The sequence below is a fragment of the Talpa occidentalis genome, unplaced genomic scaffold (genome assembly GCF_014898055.3).
Source record: "Talpa occidentalis isolate TD23 unplaced genomic scaffold, MPIMG_talOcc4v2.1 talOcc4.16, whole genome shotgun sequence".
In the NCBI taxonomy this organism is placed as follows: domain Eukaryota; kingdom Metazoa; phylum Chordata; class Mammalia; order Eulipotyphla; family Talpidae; genus Talpa; species Talpa occidentalis.
Window position 1 is genome coordinate 70,182,981 of NW_023601653.1, and position 23,311 is coordinate 70,206,291.

The window sequence follows — 23,311 nt, forward strand, 5'->3', positions numbered from 1 at the left end:
CAACTGCAAGCTCAGCAGTTGAGGCCATTTCGGTCAGTGACTGTACTGCCCAGGGCTGATCCTGGGGAGTCTGGCAGGCTGTTAATAATGTCTCCCTCTTTTCAAGTCGCCTCCTCTCCTCTAGGCACAGTGCTCACCATTCCTTGCACCTCACTTGTGGCTCTTTGGATCCCCCTGGGCCCCTAGTCACGCGTTATCATGCCCCCCCCCCACTATCACGATTAAGAAGGAGCTTGTCCAGCCACCTTGCAGCAGCCTCTTCTCTCCCCCCTCCCCACCCAACGGAAGCTGTGCGGAGGGAGGCCTGTCCACGTTTGTGGCCAGTCTACGATCGTGGCCAGATCCCAGGGACGGGGAGGCAGAGGGGCAGCCAGATTCTGAGAAGACCCATGCGTTTCAGTTTGTGTTTTTCTGCCTATAAATTAGCGCTTTTATCTTGACTGTGGGGGTGTGGGGGAGGTGGCTAATAGCAGCTGGTTTCTCCCCTGTAAGGGGTTCTTTCCTTGGTCTTTGAGGGTGGGGTGAGGGAGATAATGGATGTATTTTGGAGGAGAAGAGGTTGGGGCCACTGTCTGGTGTAGTCAGCCTTTCAGGCCGAGAGATGAACAGGGAGGCCTGTCCTTGCTCAAGAGAGGTGGGAGGATCTGTCCAGACAGGGAAGACGGATGCTTAGGGGATAAGGAAATAAATACAGAACATGTGTTCCTCGCATGGCAAGTGGGCGTGAATGGTGTGGCCATGCTGGGTGGGGTGTGAGAGGGCGGCTGACTTTGAGAGGAAACGGAGCCCTGGAGGAGGACAGAGAGTCCTGGGGACATCGAAGTCCTAAGAGGCCACTCAGTTTTGGCCTGGAGTTTGGTATCACCCTGAAAGGTTTTTTTTTTTTTTTTTTTTAAATTTTTTTGACATCTCCAAACCATTTTTCCTGATGAAACTTTTATTTTTGTATGGAAGAACTGGGGTACAGGCCAGAGGAGTGGAGAGTGAGAGGATTCACCAGAGATAGAGTGGGGAACAGCACAGGCTGATCTACTGAAATACACTGCTGAGGGGAGCAGCGGGCGAGACAGGAGAGGTCTGCTGCGCCATGTTGGTAGCTCCCTGGCCGGGGATTGAGCTCATACCATGGAGATGAAAGTGCTGAAACTTAACCCCTCTGCCACCAGGGAGGCCCCCACCCTGAAAGGGTTTTAAGAGAAAGGAACAGAGCACAGAGGAGCAAAAGAATGTCCAGTTGTTCAGGGAGAGCAGGTGACCAAAGGGGAGTGGGTGGTCCCGGGTGACTGCCGAGCTTAGTCAGGCCTTGCAAAATGGAAGTTGTCTTTCAGAGAAGGGGTTAGCAGGGGTGCATGTTGGAGGGGCCCCTGAAAAGACAGTCAACGGAGGGCACTGACAATGGGGGCGTGGAGGCTCCAAGTACAGGAGGCTCTGGAAGACTCCATTTTCTCTTCCAGGACCGGCATGCCCTGCTGGCATGGACTACAAGGAGTGTGTGTCCCCGTGCTCCAGAACCTGCCAGAGCCTGCATATCAATGAAGTGTGTCAGGAGCAGTGCGTGGATGGCTGCAGCTGCCCTGGTAATAAATTTCCCGCTTTATTTACAAACCTGAGACCTTGCCAGCGCCCTTGGCTCAGGGAGAACATGAAGGCCACTTGTGTTTGCTCCTTGCTGATGAAATCAGAGGCCTCTTATTTTAACTTTTAAAAGTCTTTTTACAGAGGGATTGGGCATTTCATTTTAGTTTACGTTTTCCTGTTGTACTGTATCCACGACAGCACGTGTGTCTGGGGAAGCTGAAGAGGGACTGATGCCCACAGTGACTTTGTTTGGGGGGGCACGTGGCCCCATCTGAACTGCAGCGTTGCTTTTTCAGTGAAGTCAGGGAGCTGGCCTGGGAGAAAGATGTTTTTAAATGTTTCCTGGGTTGGCTAGGTCAGTTGAGCTGAAAAGAAGCTTTGCACTAGAGAGTCTTTCTTGGGGAAGACTTTGTGAACTTTGGTGAAAAACCTTGTTAGTGACTGAGAGTGAGTCCTGCATCTTTTGACCCCTGACTTCCCTCCTGGGAGATCTTGACCATCATCTCCATCCACCCCTTTGCAGAATGAGGATTTATAATCTCCCCTTTCTCCTGCTGCCTTATGGGAAAGGTAAACAGGAATCCCCTAGTGAAAGACCTTGGTCATGGCTGCAGTGGAGACGGCCGGTCCCCTCCCTCCCACATGAACTTGAGACATGTTCAAATTCTCTGGGCTTCCCAGGAGAAGAGCTAGGCTGCACTTATGGGGATCTAGGAATTGGGGGATGTCGTGAGGATGACAGGCTGAGTGTGTGCCTTGATGTCCTTAAACCCAGAGGGCCAGCTCCTGGATGATGGCCGCTGCATGGAGAGATCCGAGTGTCCCTGCGTACACTCTGGAAGGCGGTACCCCCCAGGAGCCTCCCTCTCACAAGACTGCAATACCTGGTAAGTGGGGTTCCTGGGAGCTCCCCAGGGGCTGGGGGAGGGGCTGCTGGGGCAGCACCTGGCCTGCAGGGAGAGAGAGAAGGTGAGATTGAAGGGGGGAATGGTTTGGAGAAAGGGGTGGAATTCAATGATGGGGACCAAGGATTCTATTACAGATACTCCTGGGGAGAGGGGTGTCAGGGAGGGAGGGACCCTACATGCTTATGATGTGTCCAATTTCCTTCAAACTGGGTTTTTTTTTTTCTTTAAAGATTTATTTATGCATACAAGAACCAGGGTACAGGCTAGAGGTGCGGGAGGGTGAGAGGATTCACCAGAGACAGAGTGGGGAACAGAGAGGCAGACTGACTGAAATACACTGCTGTGTGGAGTTCTGCTGAGGAGAGGTCTGCCGCATCATGTGGGTATCTCCCTGACCAGCTGGGATTGAACCTGTGCTGCAGAGGCTGCGAACAGCTTCACAGCACTGCACTCAACCATCTGTGCCACCAGGGAGGCCCCCTGGCCTCCAAAACCCAAACTGGGTTTTAATAAGTGAATCTCCCAGAAGAGGGGCTATGGTCACCCAGTGACACACTGTTTTTCTCTCCTTGACATCTATTTAACTGCTGGGTGGGAGGGAACAGCCTTCCCAGGGGTTATTCACGCAGACCTGCCTTCCCTCCATGCTTTTTACAGGTGGCAGATGCCCAATCCTGGCTCCTGTCTCTGCTGAGCTCAAGGCATTTCTGCAAGAAGCTGGCTGTTTCCTCTGGCCAACTGCACCTACCTCTGCCTGTTGGGAAAATAGCTCCCCCTTTCTTCGTCAGGCCTCTACCCTGACTGTCTTTCCCTGCTTGGTGGTCTTCAAGGATTCTCCTTGAGTTGCCCAGCATGGTCTGGGTATTCGTGCTTTCAACAATTCTCCCTTGTTCTCCTCCACTAACTGCGTGTGTGTTTGTGTGTGTGTGTGTGTGTGTGTGTGTGTGTGTGTGTGACTGCTCAGCACCTGGGTAGATTTTCAAGGACATTGGATCTCCCAGGTTTTCTTTGTTCTTCTATATCCCTTGTCAGGGTTTCTCCCCCAAGAGCCCCAAGTTTCCTTTGTGGTCAGAGCCCAGTTCTGTACAACCTCACCAAGACCCCTCCGCCTCCCACAGTGATCTTTGGTTTCTGTGACATTTGCCATGAGCTCTAAATCTGCTCAGGTGCCCTTGTGTTTGCACAATTACTCATGCCCTGTGCTTCTCCCCAACAGCATTTGCCGAAATAGCCTGTGGATCTGCAGCAATGAAGAATGTCCAGGTAGGTGAACTGTGGCTCATCCCCTTCTTTTCTCGGAGTGCAGAGATTCATCCTCCCCTACTGAACACACACATCAAGGCAGGAAGGGGGTTTCTAGGGACCTCCTGACCACAAGTGTGTTTTCATGCCAGCTGTGCTGGCCCCCTCGTGGGCCAGCAGAGGGTACCCTGAAGTAGCTGAAATGGGAGAGCACACCTGGGCAAAGGATTTTTTTTGTCCTTTTCTCATGACCTGTTTGCTCAAAGGATTAAGGTTGAATGAGCTGTAAGAATGTAAGGTCATATTTGACTAAACAAAAAGCATGAAAATTCTTTGGAAAATTAGGAGGAAGAAGGGCTTGATGATTCATTAAGCTTTAAGAGAGAACTTTCTGGAATATCTGCTGTAAAGATCTTGGTGTGGTCCAAGAGCTGGGAAAATCAGGCCACAAATGATTCCCCCCACCTTGTTCCTGTCCTAGAAAATCTGCTTTGGAAAATTAGCCTTATGGTCTCTGCCCATCACCTTCTCCTCTGTTTGGCCCCAGCTTTATTTACTGCAAACTTTACCTGTTTGAAACTCCCCTTTGCCTCACCCCTTCGTGATCCTAGCTTTTCTCTTTGTGGTTTTCCCCTTTGAGGCCTCTCATGGGATATCTGCTCTGTGGAGGGCACTGTGCTAAATACTTTACACATATTACTTCATCACTGCAACCTGTGAAGCAGGTACAATTTATTCTTTTTCTTTTTTTTTAAATAAATTTTATTTTTATATTCCCCATACAATTGCAACCCCCTTATTTTGACCCTATCCCTCCCCTCCCTGCCCCTCACCCCCCATAGAGTGTATCTGGTTCATAGTTGTTTGTTGATTTTGATTTTCACTTTCTTATAGTTTTTCTTGGTCCCTTATTTAGGTTTTCTAGATTCCTGCTATGAGTGAGACCATCCGGCATTTTTCTTTTTCTTTCTGGCTTATTTCGCTGAGCACGATCCCTTCCAGCGCCATCCATGTTGCTGCAAATTGCATGTGTTTATCTTTTTTGAATGCTGAGTAATATTCCATGGTGTATATGTACCACATCTTCTTGATCCAGTCATCTATTTTTGGCCATTTGGGTTGTTTCCAAAGCTTAGCTATTGTAAATAGTGCTGCTATAAACATAGGGGTGCAGGTGCTCTTTGGAACTGATGTTTCTGTGTCCTTTGGGTAAATACCTAGGAGTGGAATTGCTGGATCATATGGAAGCTCTATGTTTAGTAGGTTGAGGAATCTCCACACAGCTCTCCGTAGTGGTTGGACCAGTTTGCACTCCCACCAACAGTGCAGGAGAGTTCCTTTTTCTCCACATCCTCGTCAACATTTGTTGTTGCTAGTTTTTTTTAATATGTGCCATTCTCACTGGTGTGAGATGGTATCTCATGGTAGTTTTGATTGGCATTTCCCTGATTACAAGTGATGTTGAACATTTTTTCATATGCCTGTTGGCCATTTGCATTTCCTCTACTGGATTATTTTCTTTGTTGTTGTTGAGTCTCATCAGCTCTTTGAAGATTTTTGTGATCAGTCCTTTATCATTAGTGTTGTGTGCAAAAATGTTCTCCCAGTCGGTGGGGTTTCTCTTTGTTTTTGTTATTGTCTCTTTTGCTGTGCAGAAGCTCTTTAATTTGATCCCAGCTGTTGATCTTTGCCTTCACTATCACTGCTTTGGGTGATGTGTCTGTAAAGATGTCTTTGATGTGCATATCACGTAGTGTTTCACCTATATTTCCTTCTATGTATTTTATGGTTTCAGGTCTTATGTCTAGTTCTTTAATCCATTTTGAGTTGATTTTTGTGTATGGTGTGAGGTAGTGGTCAAGCTTCATTCTTTTGCATGTAGCGACCCAGTTTTCCCAGCACCATTTATTGAACAAACTTTCTTTGCTCCAATGCATAGTCTTTGCTCCTTTGTCAAAGATTAGTTGACCATAAATCTGTGGGTTTATTTCTGGATTTTCTATTTGATTCCATTGGTCTGTGTGTCTGTTCTTGTTCCAATACCATGCAGTTTTGATGATTATGGCTTTGTAGTATAGTTTGAAGTCTGGGAGTGTGATGCCTCTATTCCCTTCTTTTTTTTTTTCAGGAGAGCTTTGGCTATTCGGGGTTTTTGGTGATTCCATATGAATTTCATCAATAATTGTTCTATTTCTTTGAAGAATGACATTGAAATTTTTATTGGAATAGCATTGAATCTGTATATTGCTTTTGATAGGATGGCCATTTTTGATAATGTTTATCCTTCCATCCATGAGCAGGGGATGTCTTTCCATTTCTTTGTGTTTTCTTCTATTTCTTTTAACAGTGTTTTATAGTTTTCTTTGTATAGGTCCTTTACCTCTTTTGTTAGATTTATTCCCAAGTATTTGATTTTTTTTGTTTTGATAATAAAAGGGATGGTTTTTTTGATTTCTTCTTCTTCAGATTTATACAATTTATTCTTATTCTGCAAAAGAGGGAGCAGGCTCAGAGAGGTTGAGTAACTTACTCAGAGTCACACAGCTGTTAAGAGACAAAAGGACTCATTCCACCACTGCCTCACTTCTGCTTTTGCCCTTCCCTTTACTCTCCCCAGGCCCTGGTCTATCCTTCATAGGAGGGTCTCTGCTGTACTTCATGAACTTGGGAGTGGGCCCCCATCTAGTTTTGATGAGCTCATTCTCAGCTCATTCTCTTGGAGGCCTCCGTGTTTGTAAAGTGCAATAAAAGACTGCTAGGCCAACAGTCAGGTAACAGGCTCCTTTTCTCTGGGCCCCAAAAGGCCACATTGGCCTTGGTAGGCTGGCAGTCTTGCTGGGCTGGCAGGGGTTTGAATATGGGTACCTGGATTCTTATTTGGGATCAAATAAGGGTCACCTAGGGTCACTTAGGACTTACCCAGTACCCTTTATACTGGAAAAATTCTAGAACTAGATGGAAAGTGAACACTGGGGCTAGATGAATTAGTCTAGCCCAAGGATGGGCAGTTTATCTTTTGTGTGGTTGTGAAAGGAAGCAGGAAGGACAAAAGATTGCTTTTGCAAGTGAGATCTGTGCTCTTATTTAACATAATCACATGCTGTGAAAGACCCAGTGAGCCCTTTGAAAGACAGAAGGACTTACTGCAATTGACCTGTGAGAACACTTTTTAATATCTAGATTATAAGCAATTATGTGTGACTAGGAATTCAGTTCATTGTGTTTTGTGAGACTGACAACCAGATCAGGGATTCTTGATAACAGCTGTCTACAGGAAGAATGTTCCATCCATCCACCATCTATGCAACCAGGCTTCCTTCCTTCCTTCCATACACTCACCCACCTACCCATTCATCTGTCCAACAATTATTTGAACACCCACTGTGTACATGATGGGAGACTTGGTCTGGGGCAGACCATACAATCCTTGGTCTTCAATTCAAAATGTATAAGCTTTGCTAAGGATGCAAGAAGATTTCTTGCCTCGGTGGGAAGATAACCAGTTCCAACTCTGCAGTATACTGAATGCTTTGATATTTTGCCAGTGAAACCACTAAGCTCTTGATCTGCACACAACAAAGCCTCTGACCAATTTTTTCCCTAGTTCTGGAGTTAGTTGATTGTTGCCTCCTGGTTGTTCTGTGCCTGGCATGTGTTTTTACCTTGACATGATTCAGCTGGCAGTGGGAATCCAGGAGGTAGAGGCCAGGGGGTACCTTAGAGCCTGCCTCAGCTCTAAGTGCTGTGAATGCGTAGTGGGAGGGAGGATAATTGTTCAGGAGAGCAACGGCCTATATGGGGGACACTTGGGGCTCTCTTAGATAGGTGCTACTTCCTGTACACTACTGCTTACTGTTAGGAATTAGGGCAACCCCAGCAAAAGTGTGCTCTCCCAAAGACTGCGCAATTTCCTTTCTGTAACCCTGAACCGCTGCAAAACACCATGTCCAGAGAGTTCTGCTGATTTTGTTCCCACTGAACTGAAAGTGTTTGGCTGGGGTTAATGTGCTAAGAACATTAATAGGGGCTGTTCCTCAAACAAATAAAGCTTGGGTCATAGAATCTCAAGTTCCTGATGGAGGAGTGTGGTACTCTTCCGGAGCTGGGAAGCTTCGAGTGCAGGGTCTTTTATTTGTGGAAGACCTGGGCTGGGAACACTGCCCTCGGGCAGCCTGGTTGAAAATCCAGTTCTCCCCCTTGTTAGCTGGGTGACTTTTGGCAAGCTGCGTAATTATTTCACAGCCTCAGTTTTCTAATCTGTAAAATAGGGGTAATTACAGCAGCTTCACCCCCTGGCTGTTGTTACTCGACACCAGCAAACACTCAGTAAATGTGAGCTGCTTTCATCTTCATTTCATGTTCACAAAGCTCCGCTCTTTGCCAAACTGGGGCAGGGGTGGGCTGAGACTGGCGCAGACCCACAGGAGCCTGGAATAGGGAGGATAGGGTGTGGGTGGTGTGGCTGGGGCTGGGGGCTGAGAGGAGTCTTCCCCTGGGGCTTGGGGTGTGGGAGGGGCAGGTGAGGGCCTTGGCATAACTTGTTACTCTTTTGGTTGGGGATAACTTCTGGTGCATTAGAACACAATTCTGTAATTCAAACTTGGGATCCACGCTGTCTGTTCTGAAGCCTTCCGGAAAGGAGCAAACTTCTTCCCTTGCTAACGGAGACAGCTGTGAGTAAACCAAGGCTAGAGAGTCTGCACTGCCAGGGTGCTGAGCCCACCCAGGGGATTTGAGTCCCCCAAGTTCCTGTGCCCTGCCTGGGCCTGTGTTTTTGGAGCCATCTGAGACCTCCTGCAGGCCATCACCCTTCAGAGCCAGGGTTTCCTCTGCTCAGTCTCTGTGTCCAGGCCCAGGTGTACTTATGCCTGTGGGCATTTGTGCCCAGGATCAGGATGGCTGAGGCTTAGCTCTAAGGAACGCAGACTGCAAGAGGCAGTATTGGGGGCTCTGGAGCCATACAGAAATGCCCATGTACCAATGTCCATTAACCAGGCACCACTCCACTCGTATTGTGGCCACCCTGCGCTGACCAAGTCCGTGGTGCCATTTATCTAACAGCTCATATTTTAGCAGTAAAGAATTTTTAAATTAAAGATATGTACATTGTTTTATTAGACATAATGCTACTAGGCACTTAATACACGATAGCATAAACATAGGTTTTACATGCCCTGGAAAGACGAAAATTTGGGTGACTTACTTTATTGTGACATTGGCTTTCTTGCCGTGGTCTGGAATGGTCTGGACTATCTCTGAGGTTGCCTGTACTGTGGGGTCTCAGGCAAGTTTAATGTCTCTGAGCTTTGGTCTCCTTATCTGTTAAGTGGGGGTAGGGAGGCCCACCTCACAGAGTGACGTGGTGCCCATGGAGCACTTATAAACCCCTCTGGCACATTGGGTTGAGATTATTATCTTATTGTGGGCCAGGGGCAGGCTTTGGTGACAAATTACTTGGAGGAAGTCTGAGTTACTTTGCCAAAGGCCTACAGGCTGGCCTTCCTGAAGGCTGAGAGACAAGGACAGACACAAAAGAGGTGAGCGGAGCAACCCACCTCCCCTCTGGAAGGCTCACTTAGTGCAAACAAAAGGGGGTGTTTCAAAGAGGTGATGTGTTTCCATCAGATGGGAGAATTTTTGTTTTTGTTTTCTCTTCCACGAGGAAAGCTCTTTCTCATGTCGCAGTGGCTTCCCTTCTGACTGGTTCGCCTTTTATGCTGTTTTAAGAAGCATCTGCTTTTCATTCATTCCCGAAGGTGCACTGTCCACCTTCTCTGTGGGCTGGCTTGCTGGGGGCTGCCCTTTGGTGACTGACTCTGACCAGCAGTGGTCTGGGTGCACCGCACTGGGCAGACAGAGGTGAGGCTGGCCTTCATCTGGTCAAGGTGTTATAGGACAGGGAGAGGGGCAGCCCAAACCCCGCAAACCTGCCTATTCTACATGGGTTCTGCCATCCGCCGCATCAACACAAAACATAGGAGACTTTAATGGGAAGGAACTTTAATTAAACTAGGAAACAATACAGGTAAGGCAAAGAGTCTAGTTTCTAAATGAAGCACCCAAAGTTACCCGTCCCCTCGTGGGTAAAAGTCCATCCATATGGGATCGGCCCAGAACAAGGCCCCAAAGTCTACCACAAGTCTAAAACATCTTCCAGTGGGGACCCACAGAAAAGGGTCACAAACAACCAGACAAGCCCGGAAGGAAAAGAGCAAAATCAACATCAAGATAAAAGCTGCCATTGTCACCTCCCCACGGGTCTCACCCACATCTGTGTCACCCAGTCCACGACCAAAAGACAAGCTCAGTTTCTTCACGTGTCTCTAGGCTCCATGTGCCTCCTCCAGGTCTCCTTCTGGCTCCATCCTGCTTCCTTCCTTCCTCAGTCTCTTCTGCCGCTTCTCCTCTTCCTGCTCAGCTCCACCCTTCCTTGGGTGGGGCAGGGAACCTCCCCCTTTCCTGGGGACCACCCTGTTACAAAGGTGCCAGAGTCAGGGCCACCTGCCGCCCAGCAGCTTGCCCGTCCATGTTCCTGGCTTCCTTTGCCAGCACCTCCATCCTCAGCTGTGCCATGGAGATATGCTATATACAGTTCTGAATCTCAAGAAACTTTGGAGCACACATCAGTGGGGCTCCGCAGGAAATCAGAAGGGAGGATTAAATTCCAGGCCTGAAAGCTTTGCTTTGGAATGTTTGTGAATTTTCTCCTTGGCCAAACTTCTTGCTCAGATAAGAAAACTCAGGAAGGTTGGGGAAGGAGGTCCTGCCCATTTTATGGCCAAGGGTCAAGACATTTGACACAAAGGGTGGTATCACTGTTTGTAGATGGATGGCGGCTTCTGAAAAACAATCATTTAAAAAGATTTCTGGTGACCTCAGGGGATTTAGAATTCCAACTCATGATGACCAGCCCGGTGACCTTGTCCACCTCGTTGCTGGCTCTGCCCAGACTTCCACTGCCAACAACCGTCAGGCACAATCTCATTCTGCTCAACACTCTGACACCAAATGTGTGCGTCTCCCACTGACCCAACAACTCTCTGACTTTCTGGACACCTGCTGGGTGTCTGCGGTCCAGGTCTGAGGCTGAGCACTGGCACAGACCCCACAGGCTCAGGGCTCAGCATCACCCACATGCCAGCCCACCCTGGGGTCCTCAGGGCACCGGTCCCTGCATGAGTTAGCTACACCTTTGGCTTCCCATCACCCTCTCCTCAGGTTCTATGATTTGCTAACACGGCTCACACAGAACCCCGTCCTTACTGCTACTGGCTGTTATCAAGGGGCTACATGTGAATAGACAGAGGAGGAGGGACAGGGCAAGTCCTAAAGGTACTGAGCACAGGAGTGTCGGTCCCCATGGAGCTGGGGTACCGATATGTGGATGTGCTCCCTGACACAGAAGCTCTCAGAAACTTGTTTGGGGGTTAGGGAGGCACGATTGATTACTAACTCTCCAGCCCTTCTCCCCCCCCCCTCAGGAGGTAGGGGTTGGAGCTGAAAGTCCCAGGTCTCTAATTGTACCTGATGATAGTCCCTCACTCCCCAAAGTTATTTAGGGTACACAAGTCACTTCTGTCACTAGGACATTCCAAGGCTTTGGGAAGCTCTGTGTTAGGAGCAAAAATATAGATGGTGCTGCTCATGGCAGTGATCTGGGGCCTCCCTAGTTTCTCCTATTTTTTTCTGGCCACTGCTGTCCTGGGAGGGGTCAACTGCCCCGGGCCCAGGCTACTCTCCCCTGCCCCTGCCTTCCAACACCACAAAGGCTCTGTACCTTTCAGTGGATGGGGCCGGCAACGGGCCACTTTGACAGATGGGCAGCTGGAATCTCCCGATGACCTTTGGGGACACCCTCACCCATCAACCCCTCCATCAACCCCTGGAGATGGGCCCAGGCAGGATCTGCTGTAGGATGCTCTTGGGGAAACCTCAGGTTTAGACCAGATTCGTGTGCTGGAGGACACGTGATTGTGGCTGGGTGGTAAAGGCGGCCCCTGCTTCATGGAGCGGACGTGCTGTGTGTATATGTTTATTTTTCTACAGAGTGGAAGGCACAGATGAGAGGAAATACATAAAGGGAGTTTTGGAAGGGAGCCAGATGCCTGGTTCAGCTTCAATGAACTCTCTGTTGCCGTGAAATGGGGTTGCCCTGAGCTAGGGCGGGGGGGATGGGGAATCACTGGAGGTGCTGGCAGAGACCTGCCCTGTTCGGGGCTTCCCAGGACAAGTGACATCTGCTCTGAGCTGCACTGGGCCAGCACCGGGGCCCCGGCTGGTCTTGGGCGATTAGGTGGAGGGTTTTGAGTTGCAGGGAGATGAAGCAGAGTCCTCACCCCACCCACGGACATGTCAGCCTGGCCTGGGGAGCTGGCTGGGCAGTGGTGAGATCATGGGCAGATGGCCTTCTGGCCCCCCATTGGCCTGGGCTGAAGTCACGCGTGGATTTGCCCATGAGGAGGCCTTAGAGCCGCCCCTAAGGCCCGGGGGGAGGGGCGGGGGTCCTGGTCTCTGCACTGTTCAGCTCCAAGGGTGCCCGCCTCGCCCTCCCTCATGGCCCCTCCTGGCTGTGCTTTCTGTCCTCTTGCCTTCAGGAACTCTCCCAGTGGGTCTGCCCTAGACCCCAGTGGCAGTGCCTTGCCCTGGGCAGCTCTGAGATGCTCCACCCCAAGGTGGCTTTGGGGAAGGAAAAGAGACTCTGCGGGTTCCAGTGTCCCCTCACCGCCGACTGAGCTCCCCTTAGGACCTGGCCCCTTGATAAGTGAGGCGTTGAATCGAGGATCCAGTGCTGACCTCTGAGGGCTGACAACTAGGCCCAACATGGAGTCCTCTTGTAGAATATAACCCAGTGTGTGGAAGGAAGGTCTGCGGGGTTTCAGAGATGGGATGTTGCACCCCCTTTGCTGCTCGAGGAGATGACTCCTCCCCCCCGCCAGCTCCCCTGTTCTCCCCTTCTCTCTGTGTCTCCCCAGGGGAGTGTCTCGTCGCAGGGCAGTCCCACTTCAAGAGCTTTGACAGCAGATACTTCACCTTCAGTGGGGTCTGCCAGTACCTGCTGGCCCGGGACTGCCAGGACCACACCTTCTCCATCGTCATAGAGACGGTCCAGGTGAGCGCTGCCGGGATGCAGGGCAGGGGCAGCCCTGGAAGGGACCGTCTCCTTGAGGGGGCTGCAGTGGTGCCTGGGGACTCACCTTTTCTCCAGAGAACAGAGCAAAGGTACACAGGGGCCTCTTGAGGAGCCTGGTCTCCAATTTGCTTGGAAAAAACAGGTCTAAGGTACACGCAGATGAGCCAGAGGCCTAGAGTTCCTTAGAAAAGTCCAGACCAGGATGGAGAGGGCATGGGAGCCTCAGAAGCTGGGCAGGGCTGGGGCTGGACTTGGGCCTGCTTGTGGCACAGCTCCGGGGTGGGGGGGTCCTTCCGAGTGAGCATGCCACGGTCTGCCTGGGGCTGGGGTCTTTCCCTGGGCTGCTGGGGTGTGGTGACCTCACTGCCTGCCCCTCTCGGCAGTGTGCCGATGACCCCGATGCTGTCTGTACCCGCTCGGTCACGGTGCGTCTGCCCAAGCTGCACAATGGCCTCGTGAAGCTGAAGCACGGGGGCGGGGTTGCCATGGATGGCCAGGATGTGCAGCTCCCATTCCTGCAAGGTGGGTGCCCTCCTCCCCCCACCCCCGCCCTGTGAAATGAAAGAGGACTATCTCTGGGGGGCAGGGTGGGTATCCTCAGGGTGTGTCCCTGCAAGAAAGGAGGGCTTCTGGAGAAGGAGGACCAACGGAGGGAGCCAAATGGACACCCAGGGAGGACAGGGGAGGCTGCTGCAGGCCCAGAGCACAGAGGAGAAAGGGAACCAGGGGATTTTCACTTGACTTGAGCCAAGGGAAACTGAGGGAAGCAGGGTGGTTCTGGTTCTGGTTCTGCTTTGAGGTGGGAGGAACACAGGTTGAAGCTCAAAGGCTGGGGTGGTGGGTGATGGGTCAGACCAGAGGATCTGGAGCAAAGCTAGGTGACCCTGTGACCTGTGGGTAAGGCCTACCTGTCCACTGTCATTGCCAGGTTGCAGGCACCCTTTTGCATAGCATAATCCCCACCTGAACCCTCCAAGTGGCTCTCAGACCACTCCCCTCTCATGAGCACTGCCCCTCACCCCATGATCTGTTACCCTGGCATTGCACATAGTAGGTGCTCTTGGGCAAGTGTGCACACAGCATGCCTCCCATGTGATGATACAGTCATTCCTCTAGGGCAGGGAACCTCCTAGCACGCCTCCAGCAAGATCTGCTGTATTCAGCTTTGCACACAGCACTGCTCAGCACACTCACACTGTCTGTGCCTCAGCTCAGGGGTCTGGAATACCTGGGTATTGGGTTGGGTGGGAATCAGATCCGGCTTCAGGGCTGGTGCCCCAGAGAAGGATGCGGGAGCCTGTACTGTCCTCTTGTGGTCATAAGGGAGATTGCAAGCTACTGCCAGAACACAGCCGCCTTCCTGTTTGCAAGCTACTAACCCCCCAAACCCCCACGCCAGCCTGGTCATCCTTCTGCTTGAGACTCTCTTAAGCCTGATGAACATTCCCACCTGCTACCTGATTTGTCATTGCTACATTCCTTTATGAGATCCCCCACGCCCCCCCAGGGGAGACATTCGCCTGACAACACCCTGCCTGTCCTCATCTCTGCCTAAGTCTGCCTCCCCCTGGGTTCCAGGTGACCTCCGCATCCAGCACACCATGAAGCCCTCCGTGCGCCTCAGCTACGGGGAGGACCTTCAGATGGACTGGGATGGCCGCGGGGAACTGTTGGTGAAGGTAGGTCCCCTCTGGAGGCAGCGTCCCGGCCTGACCCTGACAAAGTGGCCCTTGTGCTCCGTGCAGAATGACTGTGTGTGGTGGGAGAAGAATTCATTTTTCCCCAGGCCCAACACCCCCAGAGTGAGGAACAGACCTCTCTTGTTTACAAGAGGCTGGTGTTTGCTGTCTGGGCACCCCTTGTTTGTCCTGGGGACTCTCACTTCTGGGGTTTTGGTAACCTAAGAGCCCACAAACTAGGATGTTCCCACAGGGAGGACTTGCTGCCCAGTCTCCTGGCTGCAGCATGGCTGGGAGCAGGGATCTCCCTCGGGTGCCCCTTAGCACCCCCAATGCCTTACTCGGTGCCTGGGGCTCTGTGGTCCTAGAGTTACATTGGGTTAGCAATCCAGATTTTTCACAGGACTTCTCTGGAGGTTTCTCTAGCGGCTATGATTGTTCCTACTTTATAATGAAGCAAGAAAACTGGGGTATGCCTAGCCTGCTCCACCCCGTGGGGGGCACAGCCAGCACCCAATTTCTCTCTGCTCAGCGTCCTAGATCGGTGCTTCTTACTTTTGGTTTTGGATGCCTTTGGCCTCTTAAAGATGACTGAGGACCTCAAGATCTTTTCTGAAGCTCATATATATCAATGTTTAACACATTATAAATTAAACCATTTAAACTGTGTTTATGCATGCATTTAAAGTAGCAATAATAAACCCACTACGTGCTAATGTACAAAGAACTGTACTCCAAAACAAAAATAAGCAGCGAGAAGACATTGTTTTGTCTTTCTGCAAATTCCTTTCCCGCTGGCCTGATAGAAGACAGCTGGGCTCTCATACCCACTGCTGGATTCACTCTTTTGCAATATGACAAGTCATGTCATCTGTGGAAAACTCCACTGCTCGCTTGCAAGAGAACGAGAGGGAAAAAGCCAAAGGGCGTCTTTGAATTATGATGAAAATTACTTTGTCCTTGAAGATCCCTTGAAAGGGCCTCAGGGACCCTGCACAGATCCCAAGATCATACTTTGAAGGCCGCCGCCCTACTTCATTCCTGGGGCCTTTCCTGGGTCCTCGGGTTCCGGGTTCCACAGGGCCCTTGGCTTAGCCTTGCCAGAGGCCCTCCCTCCACGTTCATTTTATGTCTTAGAGTCCCTGAGAGTCCAAATTTATGACTTTAAAAGATAATTAACAAACACCCCACCTTATGACCACACTCTGCAGAGCGTAGAGATCTGGGAGATCACCCCCTCCCCCGCCCCTTTACAGTTGGAAATAAAGAGCCATCATTTCTGGACAAGAAGGTCACTTAGCCTGGCCTCATGGTCATCTGGTGACAGCGAGGGCCGGAGTTCAGTTTCATGATGCCCACGGGGCATTGCCCAACACCCCGTCTGCAAGGGGGCTGCTCCCTGTTAGCCACCCCTCTTTCTCAGCCACTTCCACCTTGGGACAGGGGGCTGTGGTCTGCAGGGGTCTCCCCTAGGCCAGCAGGCGTCACATCCGGGCCACTGCTTCTCCTTGGGTCTCTGTCCCGACTCTCTTCTGAGGAGGGACTAGTTTCCATGGGAATGGGAGGCAGGGTTCTTGGGGTGGGTTTTGGTTGGTTTATCCAACAAGAAGAGGACTCTATGGCTCAGGATTCAGGTTGGGGCAGAGACCCCGTGGCCTGTGGGGACACCGTTGCGTTTGGGGCTGGAAGAAGAAAGGGAGACTTCACAGGGGTTGGATGTGGTGCTCATCACCCTGTTGACCACTGGGGCTCATGGGGCCTGCAGGGTGCTGAAGGCAGGACACCTGGGAAGCGAGGCTGAGACTGGTGAGGAGGGAGATGAATGTCCCCGAGCTCCCCCCTCCCAGCCCACCCCCCTCCCTGGAGTGATGGACAGATGCCCTGTCTTTGGGGCTGGCGGTCCAGGCATCTGGGCTCTGCAGCTCGAGGTTTATTTTAAGTTGCAAGCATGTTCTCCAGCTCCCGGGGCTGGGGATTATGTAGAGGTCACGGCCAGCCGCGCCTGGCATCACTGGCATGGCTCCCTTCAGCCCCTGGGCAGCTTACCTCTGCCACAGCCAGAGGGACGGAAGGAAGAAGGGAGTGTTTTTGAGAGTGGGGGAGGTTGATGACGGCCGTCCTGGTCGGGGGAGCCAGAGGGGTCTTTCGGGGAGTGTGAGTGCGTTCAGGGTCTGAGAAGGAAAGAGAGAAGATGGTGCGACGTGGGTGAGGGGACGGACACGCATCGCTCGTCACTATGCTCGGGGATGGCCTCGACTGTTGGCGCTGCCTTTCAGCTGCATCTGGGGAGCTCCAGCCACCCCAAATCGATTCAGTCACGTGTCCAACCATGCCTTCATTCAATGCCTATTTATTGAATGTCCGCCTTTTGAGAGGCGGAGTCTGTGACAGTGAAAGAAAACAGACACGCATCCTTGTTTCGTTTGGTTTAGATCCTAACGGGAGGAGACAGACAATGAGCAAACAAGCAAATGATATCACACATCAGAAGTGGGGAGATGCATAAAGCAAAGAAGGGAGCAGTTGGTTCCAGGGTGGGGGACTTACTTTTAACAAGGGACTCCAGGGAGGGCCTGGCTGCCTAGGGAGGCCACACTAGATATTTATAAAGGACACTGAGGAGCTTTGCACCATCCTTCTTATTCACACTTACTTGGTACATTTCATATGGGTCCAGGACCTTCCACTAGATTGTTTAGTCTGTGTCTTGTTAAGTCAGAGCTGGATGCTGGAAGGGGCTCCAAGAGATGACCCCTTGGGGCTGAGGCCTGGCTTGGGAGGGTTTCCTAGCAGGGACATTGCCTGGTTAACCACAGGTGAGGGGGGGGTCCGGACTCTCAGGCCCCACAGCCCCAGAGTCTGTCCACAGAAGGCAGCAGTGCCCCCAACTTTTCTGTGGAGAGAGCGGGCTCCAGTCCCCGTGTTGCCCCTGAAAGTGCACTGCTGGCTGAGAAGAATGGAGAATGCTCGCGACTGGAGTTTGACCCTGGACTCTCCTGGTCACCCAGCCCGCCCCGAGTCCTCCTCCTGTCGCTACTCCCAGGGTTTTCAGTGATGCCCAGTGGCTGCGTTAAATCCTGGAAGTCAGGAGGGCTTGTTCTTTGTCACCAAAGGTGAGGTGTGAGGCTCTCAACATAGCGACTCAGCCTGCCTTGTCCGCTGTGTGGCTGGCAGAAGTGCTTCATACAGGGATACAGGGAGGCTGGCTTTGTACTCAATTCCTGGGGGTGTGGGGCCCTTTGGCCAGCGTGTCCCTGACAGGTGTGACTCGGCCTATCTTGGCTCCTGTCCTGGCTCTGTCACCTCTGGCAAGTCCCTCTCCGGGATCAGTCTCTCCATCTTTCCAGGACTAGATCATTAGATCACTTGATCACTAGATCACTCAATCATCTCCACAATCCCTTTGGAGGATCTGGCCTGGGAGTTTAAGGATCCAAGAGCCAGGAGTTGGTGGGGGGCTGGGGGTGCTCAGCAGACATTTAGCTTTTGTTTGCCTTTCACAGCAGCCTCGGGCTCAGCTGAAGCTTATTCTGTTCAATTCTATTCTTATTCTATTCTATTCTATTCTATTCTATTCTATTCTATTCTATTCTATTCTATTCTATTCTATTCTATTCTATTCTATTCTATTCTATTCTATTCTATTCTATTTCACCCTGGGAGCCTTGTCGGGTAAAGCATCTCATTAGGGAAAGAAGCTGTTGCTGCTTTGGCAGCGGCAGCTCCTAGGTGGCCTCCTCTCCCCGCAGATGGCCCCTGTCTACGCCGGGCGGACTTGCGGCCTGTGCGGGAATTACAACGGCAACAGGGGCGACGACTTCCTGACGCCCGCCGGCCTGGTGGAGCCCCAGGTGGAGGACTTCGGGAACGCCTGGAAGCTGCTGGGGGACTGCGCCGACCTGCAGAAGCAGCCCAGCGACCCCTGCAGCCTCAACCCGCGCCTGAGTACGTGAGCTGGGCGTGCGTTGGGGGGCGAGAAGCCGGGACCCACAGAACACCGTGACCCCTGCGTTCCAGGGTCCCGGCAGGGGTGGTGCTTTGTTTTCATCATGAGCCTTTGATCATCTGCTTCTGGATCATTTATTCGTCAAGGCCTCTTTGGGGTGCACTCTGGAGGACTCCAACCCTGAGACAGAAAAAAGTGAAACATAGTTCCTGTCCCTGGCCCAGTCTGTTGGAGCAGTGGCTACACAACTCAGAATTATATTATTGTTAGAGAAATGCAGTGTGTGCAGCATGTGTGTGTGTGTGGAGGGGGGGCGGGGGGCAGGGGGTGTTGTGAGGGAGGGGTTTGCCATTTGCAGATTTCTCTTTGGTGCCATTTCAGTCCTACACAGACTTCCCTCTTACCCATCCCATTGTGGGCCATTTTCTCTCTCTGTTGTGCTCCTGTGCCCTGGAAATGCAGTTTATTATGTAATTAAGCCAAACATCATTAGCAAAGTATATTGACTGATTAAGAAAGATTGCAGCGATCCCCGGAGCCCTCGCAACCTGCACTGGGGATTCCAACACTGAGGCCTTGGGGTGGGTGAGGCCTCAGGGTGGGTGAGGACTTGGTGGGGGGTAGGTGAGGCCTGGGGGTGGGTGGGTGAGGCCTGGGGGTGGGTGGGTGAGCCCTTGGGGTGGGTGAGCCCTGGGGGTGGGTGAGTCCTTGGGGTGGGTGAGGCCTCAGGGTGGGTGAGGTCTCAGGGTGGGTGAGGCATGGGGGTGGGTGAGCCCTCAGGAGTGGGTGAGGCCTTGTGGGGGGGGGGGTTGAAGCCTGGGTGGGGGGTGGGTGAGCCCTGGGGGTGGATGAGCCCTTCCCATGGGTGAGGCCTCAGGGTGGGTGAGGCCTTGGTGGGGGGTGGGTGAGCCCTGGGGGTGGGTGAGCCCTGGGGGTGGGTGAGCCCTCGGGGTGGGTGAGGTCTGGGGTGTGTGAGACCTCGGGAGTGGGTGAGGCCTTGGGAGGGGTTGAGGTCTGGGGGTGGGTGAGGCCTAGGGGTGGGTGAGGCCTGGGGTGGGTGAGGCCTGGGGTGGGTCAGCCCCCTGGCCACAACCCGCCCTCCTCCTCTCCCCGCAGCCAGGTTCGCAGAGGAGGCCTGCGCTCTGCTGACGTCCGCCAAGTTCGCCGCCTGCCACCAGGCCGTGGGCCCCGCGCCCTTCCTGCACAACTGCCGCTACGACGTGTGCGCCTGCGCCGACGGCCGCGACTGCCTCTGCGGCGCCGTGGCCACCTATGCCGCCGCCTGCGCCCGCAGAGGCGTGCGCGTCCCGTGGCGGGAGCCCAGCTTCTGTGGTGGGTGCCCCCAGCCCGCCAGCCGCCCCCCACCCCACACCCCACCCCGGGGAGTCCAGCCCGCGCGTGGCGGTGAAACACTGCAGAGACATTGTTCCCGGCCAGGGGCCTGATTGTGGGAAGAGCTCATTTACCATCCTCCCCACCCCCAGTGTCCCGGGAGGACGTGGTGGAGGTGGAGACCGGCTCTGTCATGGGTCACTGTGGCCCCTCAGGCTCCTCTCTGGAGGGGGCGTCGCACCCCCTACCTCGAGACTAGATCCCGGGCGTCCCCGCAAGAGCGGCCCCGTGGCTGCTGCCACCTAGTGTTCGGTGCATGAACTGCATCCAAGTTGGGGCGTGATTGGGCGGGTCCCCGTGGGTCCCTGCATCGCGGAGGGTCTGATGGAGTAAGGGGAGCGCCCGTGCCAGTGTGCTGCTGCTAACTCCGGGCAAACCATCGGTGGGTTTCTGTCCCAAATCTCTGTCGTTGTACCAAGTGATGGGATGTTGAATAACATCATTGTCCCCAGATGACTTTCAAGTCTTGCTCTGTATGGCTAGATTCCTGGCACCAGAGTGGGTATCTGCCCCACACTCTGGTCCCTGGAGTGGCTAGATTGTGCTCGCTTTGTTGTGGTGGTTGCTCTGGGAACATTTGCTGAGTGCGCAGTGGGGTCAGGGAATAGTGATGAACACAGAACCTGAACCTTCCTGAGGGCACAGGAAAACACCTCCCTACTAGGCATCTGTTGCACTTAATAAAAGAATAATTAAATGAAAACAGGGTAATCAGAGAGGGCTTTCTGGAGGTGATGTGCTTGACCAGGGTTTTAAAAGGTACTTTCTTGGCAGAAAAGAGTTGTTTCTGATGGTGGAGGAGTAGTAGTGATACATAGAAGTGAGCCACCACTTCATTTGGGAGGATAAACAGTGGATATTCTGATTTTTAGGGTGAAGTTCTGTATTGGGTCACTAAACGGTGGCCCTAACAGAAGCAGGAAAACAGGAGCTATGAGGAGTGGTGAAAGCACTTGTGTCATGTATTTGAAGAGAGGTATAGACGTGGGGCCTCAAGAAGTGTTGCTCTCTGGGGGGTAATGAGCCAACTCGTGTTTTGAGTCTAAGTCACCGATAACAGAGGAGCAGAGGCAGCAATAAAGATGAACCAGAACAAGTACGAAGATGCATGTGGCTATGGCTCCCGGTCCCTCGAGTGCTGAGGCCCACAGTCACTGGCCAGCACCCCGAAGGACTGTGACTGAGCCTTCTGGGGTGGGTGAGAAACTGTGGGCACCCCTGGCAAATGCCTGTGACCTCCCAGCCATGTGACCCGAGTCCTTCACTTCACCCCTCCACACTTCAGTTTCCTCACCTGGGTTTGCTGTGTGGACATTGAGGGACATGATGAGGAGTAAGTGGCATGTGAATATGCTTTGGTGTCCCCCAGAATTAGACATTATCAGTGTTGCAGCGACTGAGGATAATCCAATGCCCAAGGCTTCCTGAAATGTTCTTTAATCCAGCAGCTTTTCTTAACCTCCACCGAGAATGGAACAGGAGGAGAGGGGCTGGCATTACTTTGGGGGTCCCGGGCTTCTGTGAGATGCTCCTCCACTCCTGAGGCTTTCCCATGGAGCTGGCAGTGTGGAGTCCTGGGAATGGACTTCACTGGGGCCTTTGAAGGACAAGAGGCATCAGTCTCTGTGGCCTGTGTGGAGTGGCCGGGAGGCGGCCAGCCCGAAGCGCTCTGGGTCGCTCCTGCCTCCATCCTCCAACCTGTGGTTCATTTTCCCTTCTGAGAAATGAACAAAACTTCCAGGCCACTCACTCCATCTGGAAGATGAGGTCGCATCCATTGGGGGATACTCATGGAGCAAGGGCAAAACATGGAGCTAGTTTGCAGGAGGCTGTAGGCAATTTGGGAGAAGTCTGAAACTTTAAAAAAAAATTGATTATTAATTAATTCATTTGTTTATTGGGAAGACAAGAACATGGGCTTCTTGAAAGCAGGGATCAAATCTCACCCTCTGCATCGTGATTCCAGCACAGCCTTGTCACCCAGGGTGCACATATTAAACGTCTGTTAAACTGAAATGTGCATTTGTTCTTCTGGGGAACAAGGCCCAGGGGGAACATTGAACCTGGCTCCCAGCCAGCAGTAGAGTCAGTCTGTCAGAGACACAAGGCCCTCAGCCCCGGCTGTCCCTCCATGGTGAGGTTGCCCTACCGTAGATCCAGTGGATTGAAAGGGTCTCCGTCTTCACTGCCCAGCACCTCCCATCTAAACCCATCCCGCTGGCCCAAGTTCTGCTGGTCAGACAAAAATCCACACCTAATATGGCTTGAGAGCACTGCCTGCCCCAACTACCCTCAGATGCCAAGCCCAGAGCAGTTATAAGAGGGGGAGTCTTCAGGGATCTCGCCCATTTCTGAGGCTCATGGCCAGCGCTGACTTTGATAGTCTTTTTAAATGCTCTGGCTGTGCTTCCTGTGATAGAAATGGATTCTAGAATGCACAGAGGGAAGGTTCCTAATGGCCCCAGGAGGGCTCTCCCCAGAGTGAGGTTCTCACTTCTTGGACAAGAGCTGATCGATACCAGGAAAGCATTTTGAAGGGGTGAAGTGCTCCCCACACCTCTCAGCAAAGGGGCATCATCAGGATGTCCTGAGACTGTTGTTAGCAGAGAAAGTAGGTTGGCCAGTCTTCTCATGTCTAGACCTTTCTCTGGAATAGGCCTCCCACCTAGAACTGGAGCCTGCTGCCTGGGAACTCTATCCCCAGGGGTCACCCTGAACACATGAGCTCCCTCAATTCATAACAGCCATGTGATTGTTCTTATACTTCAGCCAGGGACCTGCTCAAGGTCACATAGCTAAGTACTGGTGGATGTGGGGCTGGAACCCAGGGATGTGGGAGGGAGAACTCTATGCTGGAGGCCAGGGAGAGTGAGGGCCGTGGGGAGAGCGGTCTGCCCACCCTACTGTAAGAGTGTCCCTGCTCTTTGTGACTGGCATGTCCTCGAAAGCTGGTTTCTCTGGGACTGTTTCCTTTTTATCTATTTATTTATTCATTCATTAAATATTTATTTATTTATACAAGAACTGGGGCACAGGCCAGATGTGCGGGAGGGTGAAAGGACTCACCAGAGACAGAGCGGGGAACAGAACAGGCAGACTGACGAAATACACTGCTGAGGGGAGCAGCGGGCGAGACAGGAGAGGTCTGCCACACCATGTGGGATTCTCACCGGCTGGCCGGGATCAAACCAACACTGCAGAGGTTGCGGACAGCTTCACAGTGCAGTCGGTGCTCAGCTGCCTGTGCCACCAGGGGAGGCCCTTGACTGTTCCCTTTTTAGAAAATAATGGTGACCTTTGGGTCATGGAGAGCTGAGTTCAGATCCTGCTCCCCTTTCTTTGTAGGAGGTATGATCTGGAAAGTCACTTAGCTTAAGTTCCAGGTTTTTGCTTGTAGAAAGGGGTTAATGAGATCTAGCTCAAGGAGAGAGGCGGA

General features: G+C 52.3%; 1 protein-coding gene across 4 annotated transcripts in view; it reads left to right on the forward strand.

The window, feature by feature from the left end:
* Positions 1–23,311, forward strand: part of VWF (von Willebrand factor) — a 116,505-nt gene that overhangs the window by 27,332 nt on the left and 65,862 nt on the right. Inside the window, exons 1-9 of one of the 4 annotated variants that reach the window (XM_054696496.1) lie at positions 632–873; positions 1,455–1,577; positions 2,354–2,465; positions 3,703–3,749; positions 12,701–12,837; positions 13,242–13,380; positions 14,437–14,537; positions 18,287–18,482; positions 19,600–19,815. In XM_054696496.1, coding sequence (XP_054552471.1) covers positions 711–873; positions 1,455–1,577; positions 2,354–2,465; positions 3,703–3,749; positions 12,701–12,837; positions 13,242–13,380; positions 14,437–14,537; positions 18,287–18,482; positions 19,600–19,815 — 1,234 coding nt within the window. In that variant the 5' untranslated portion in view covers positions 632–710. The other 3 variants (XM_037514506.2, XM_054696497.1, XM_037514507.2) reach the window with 3 other exon arrangements.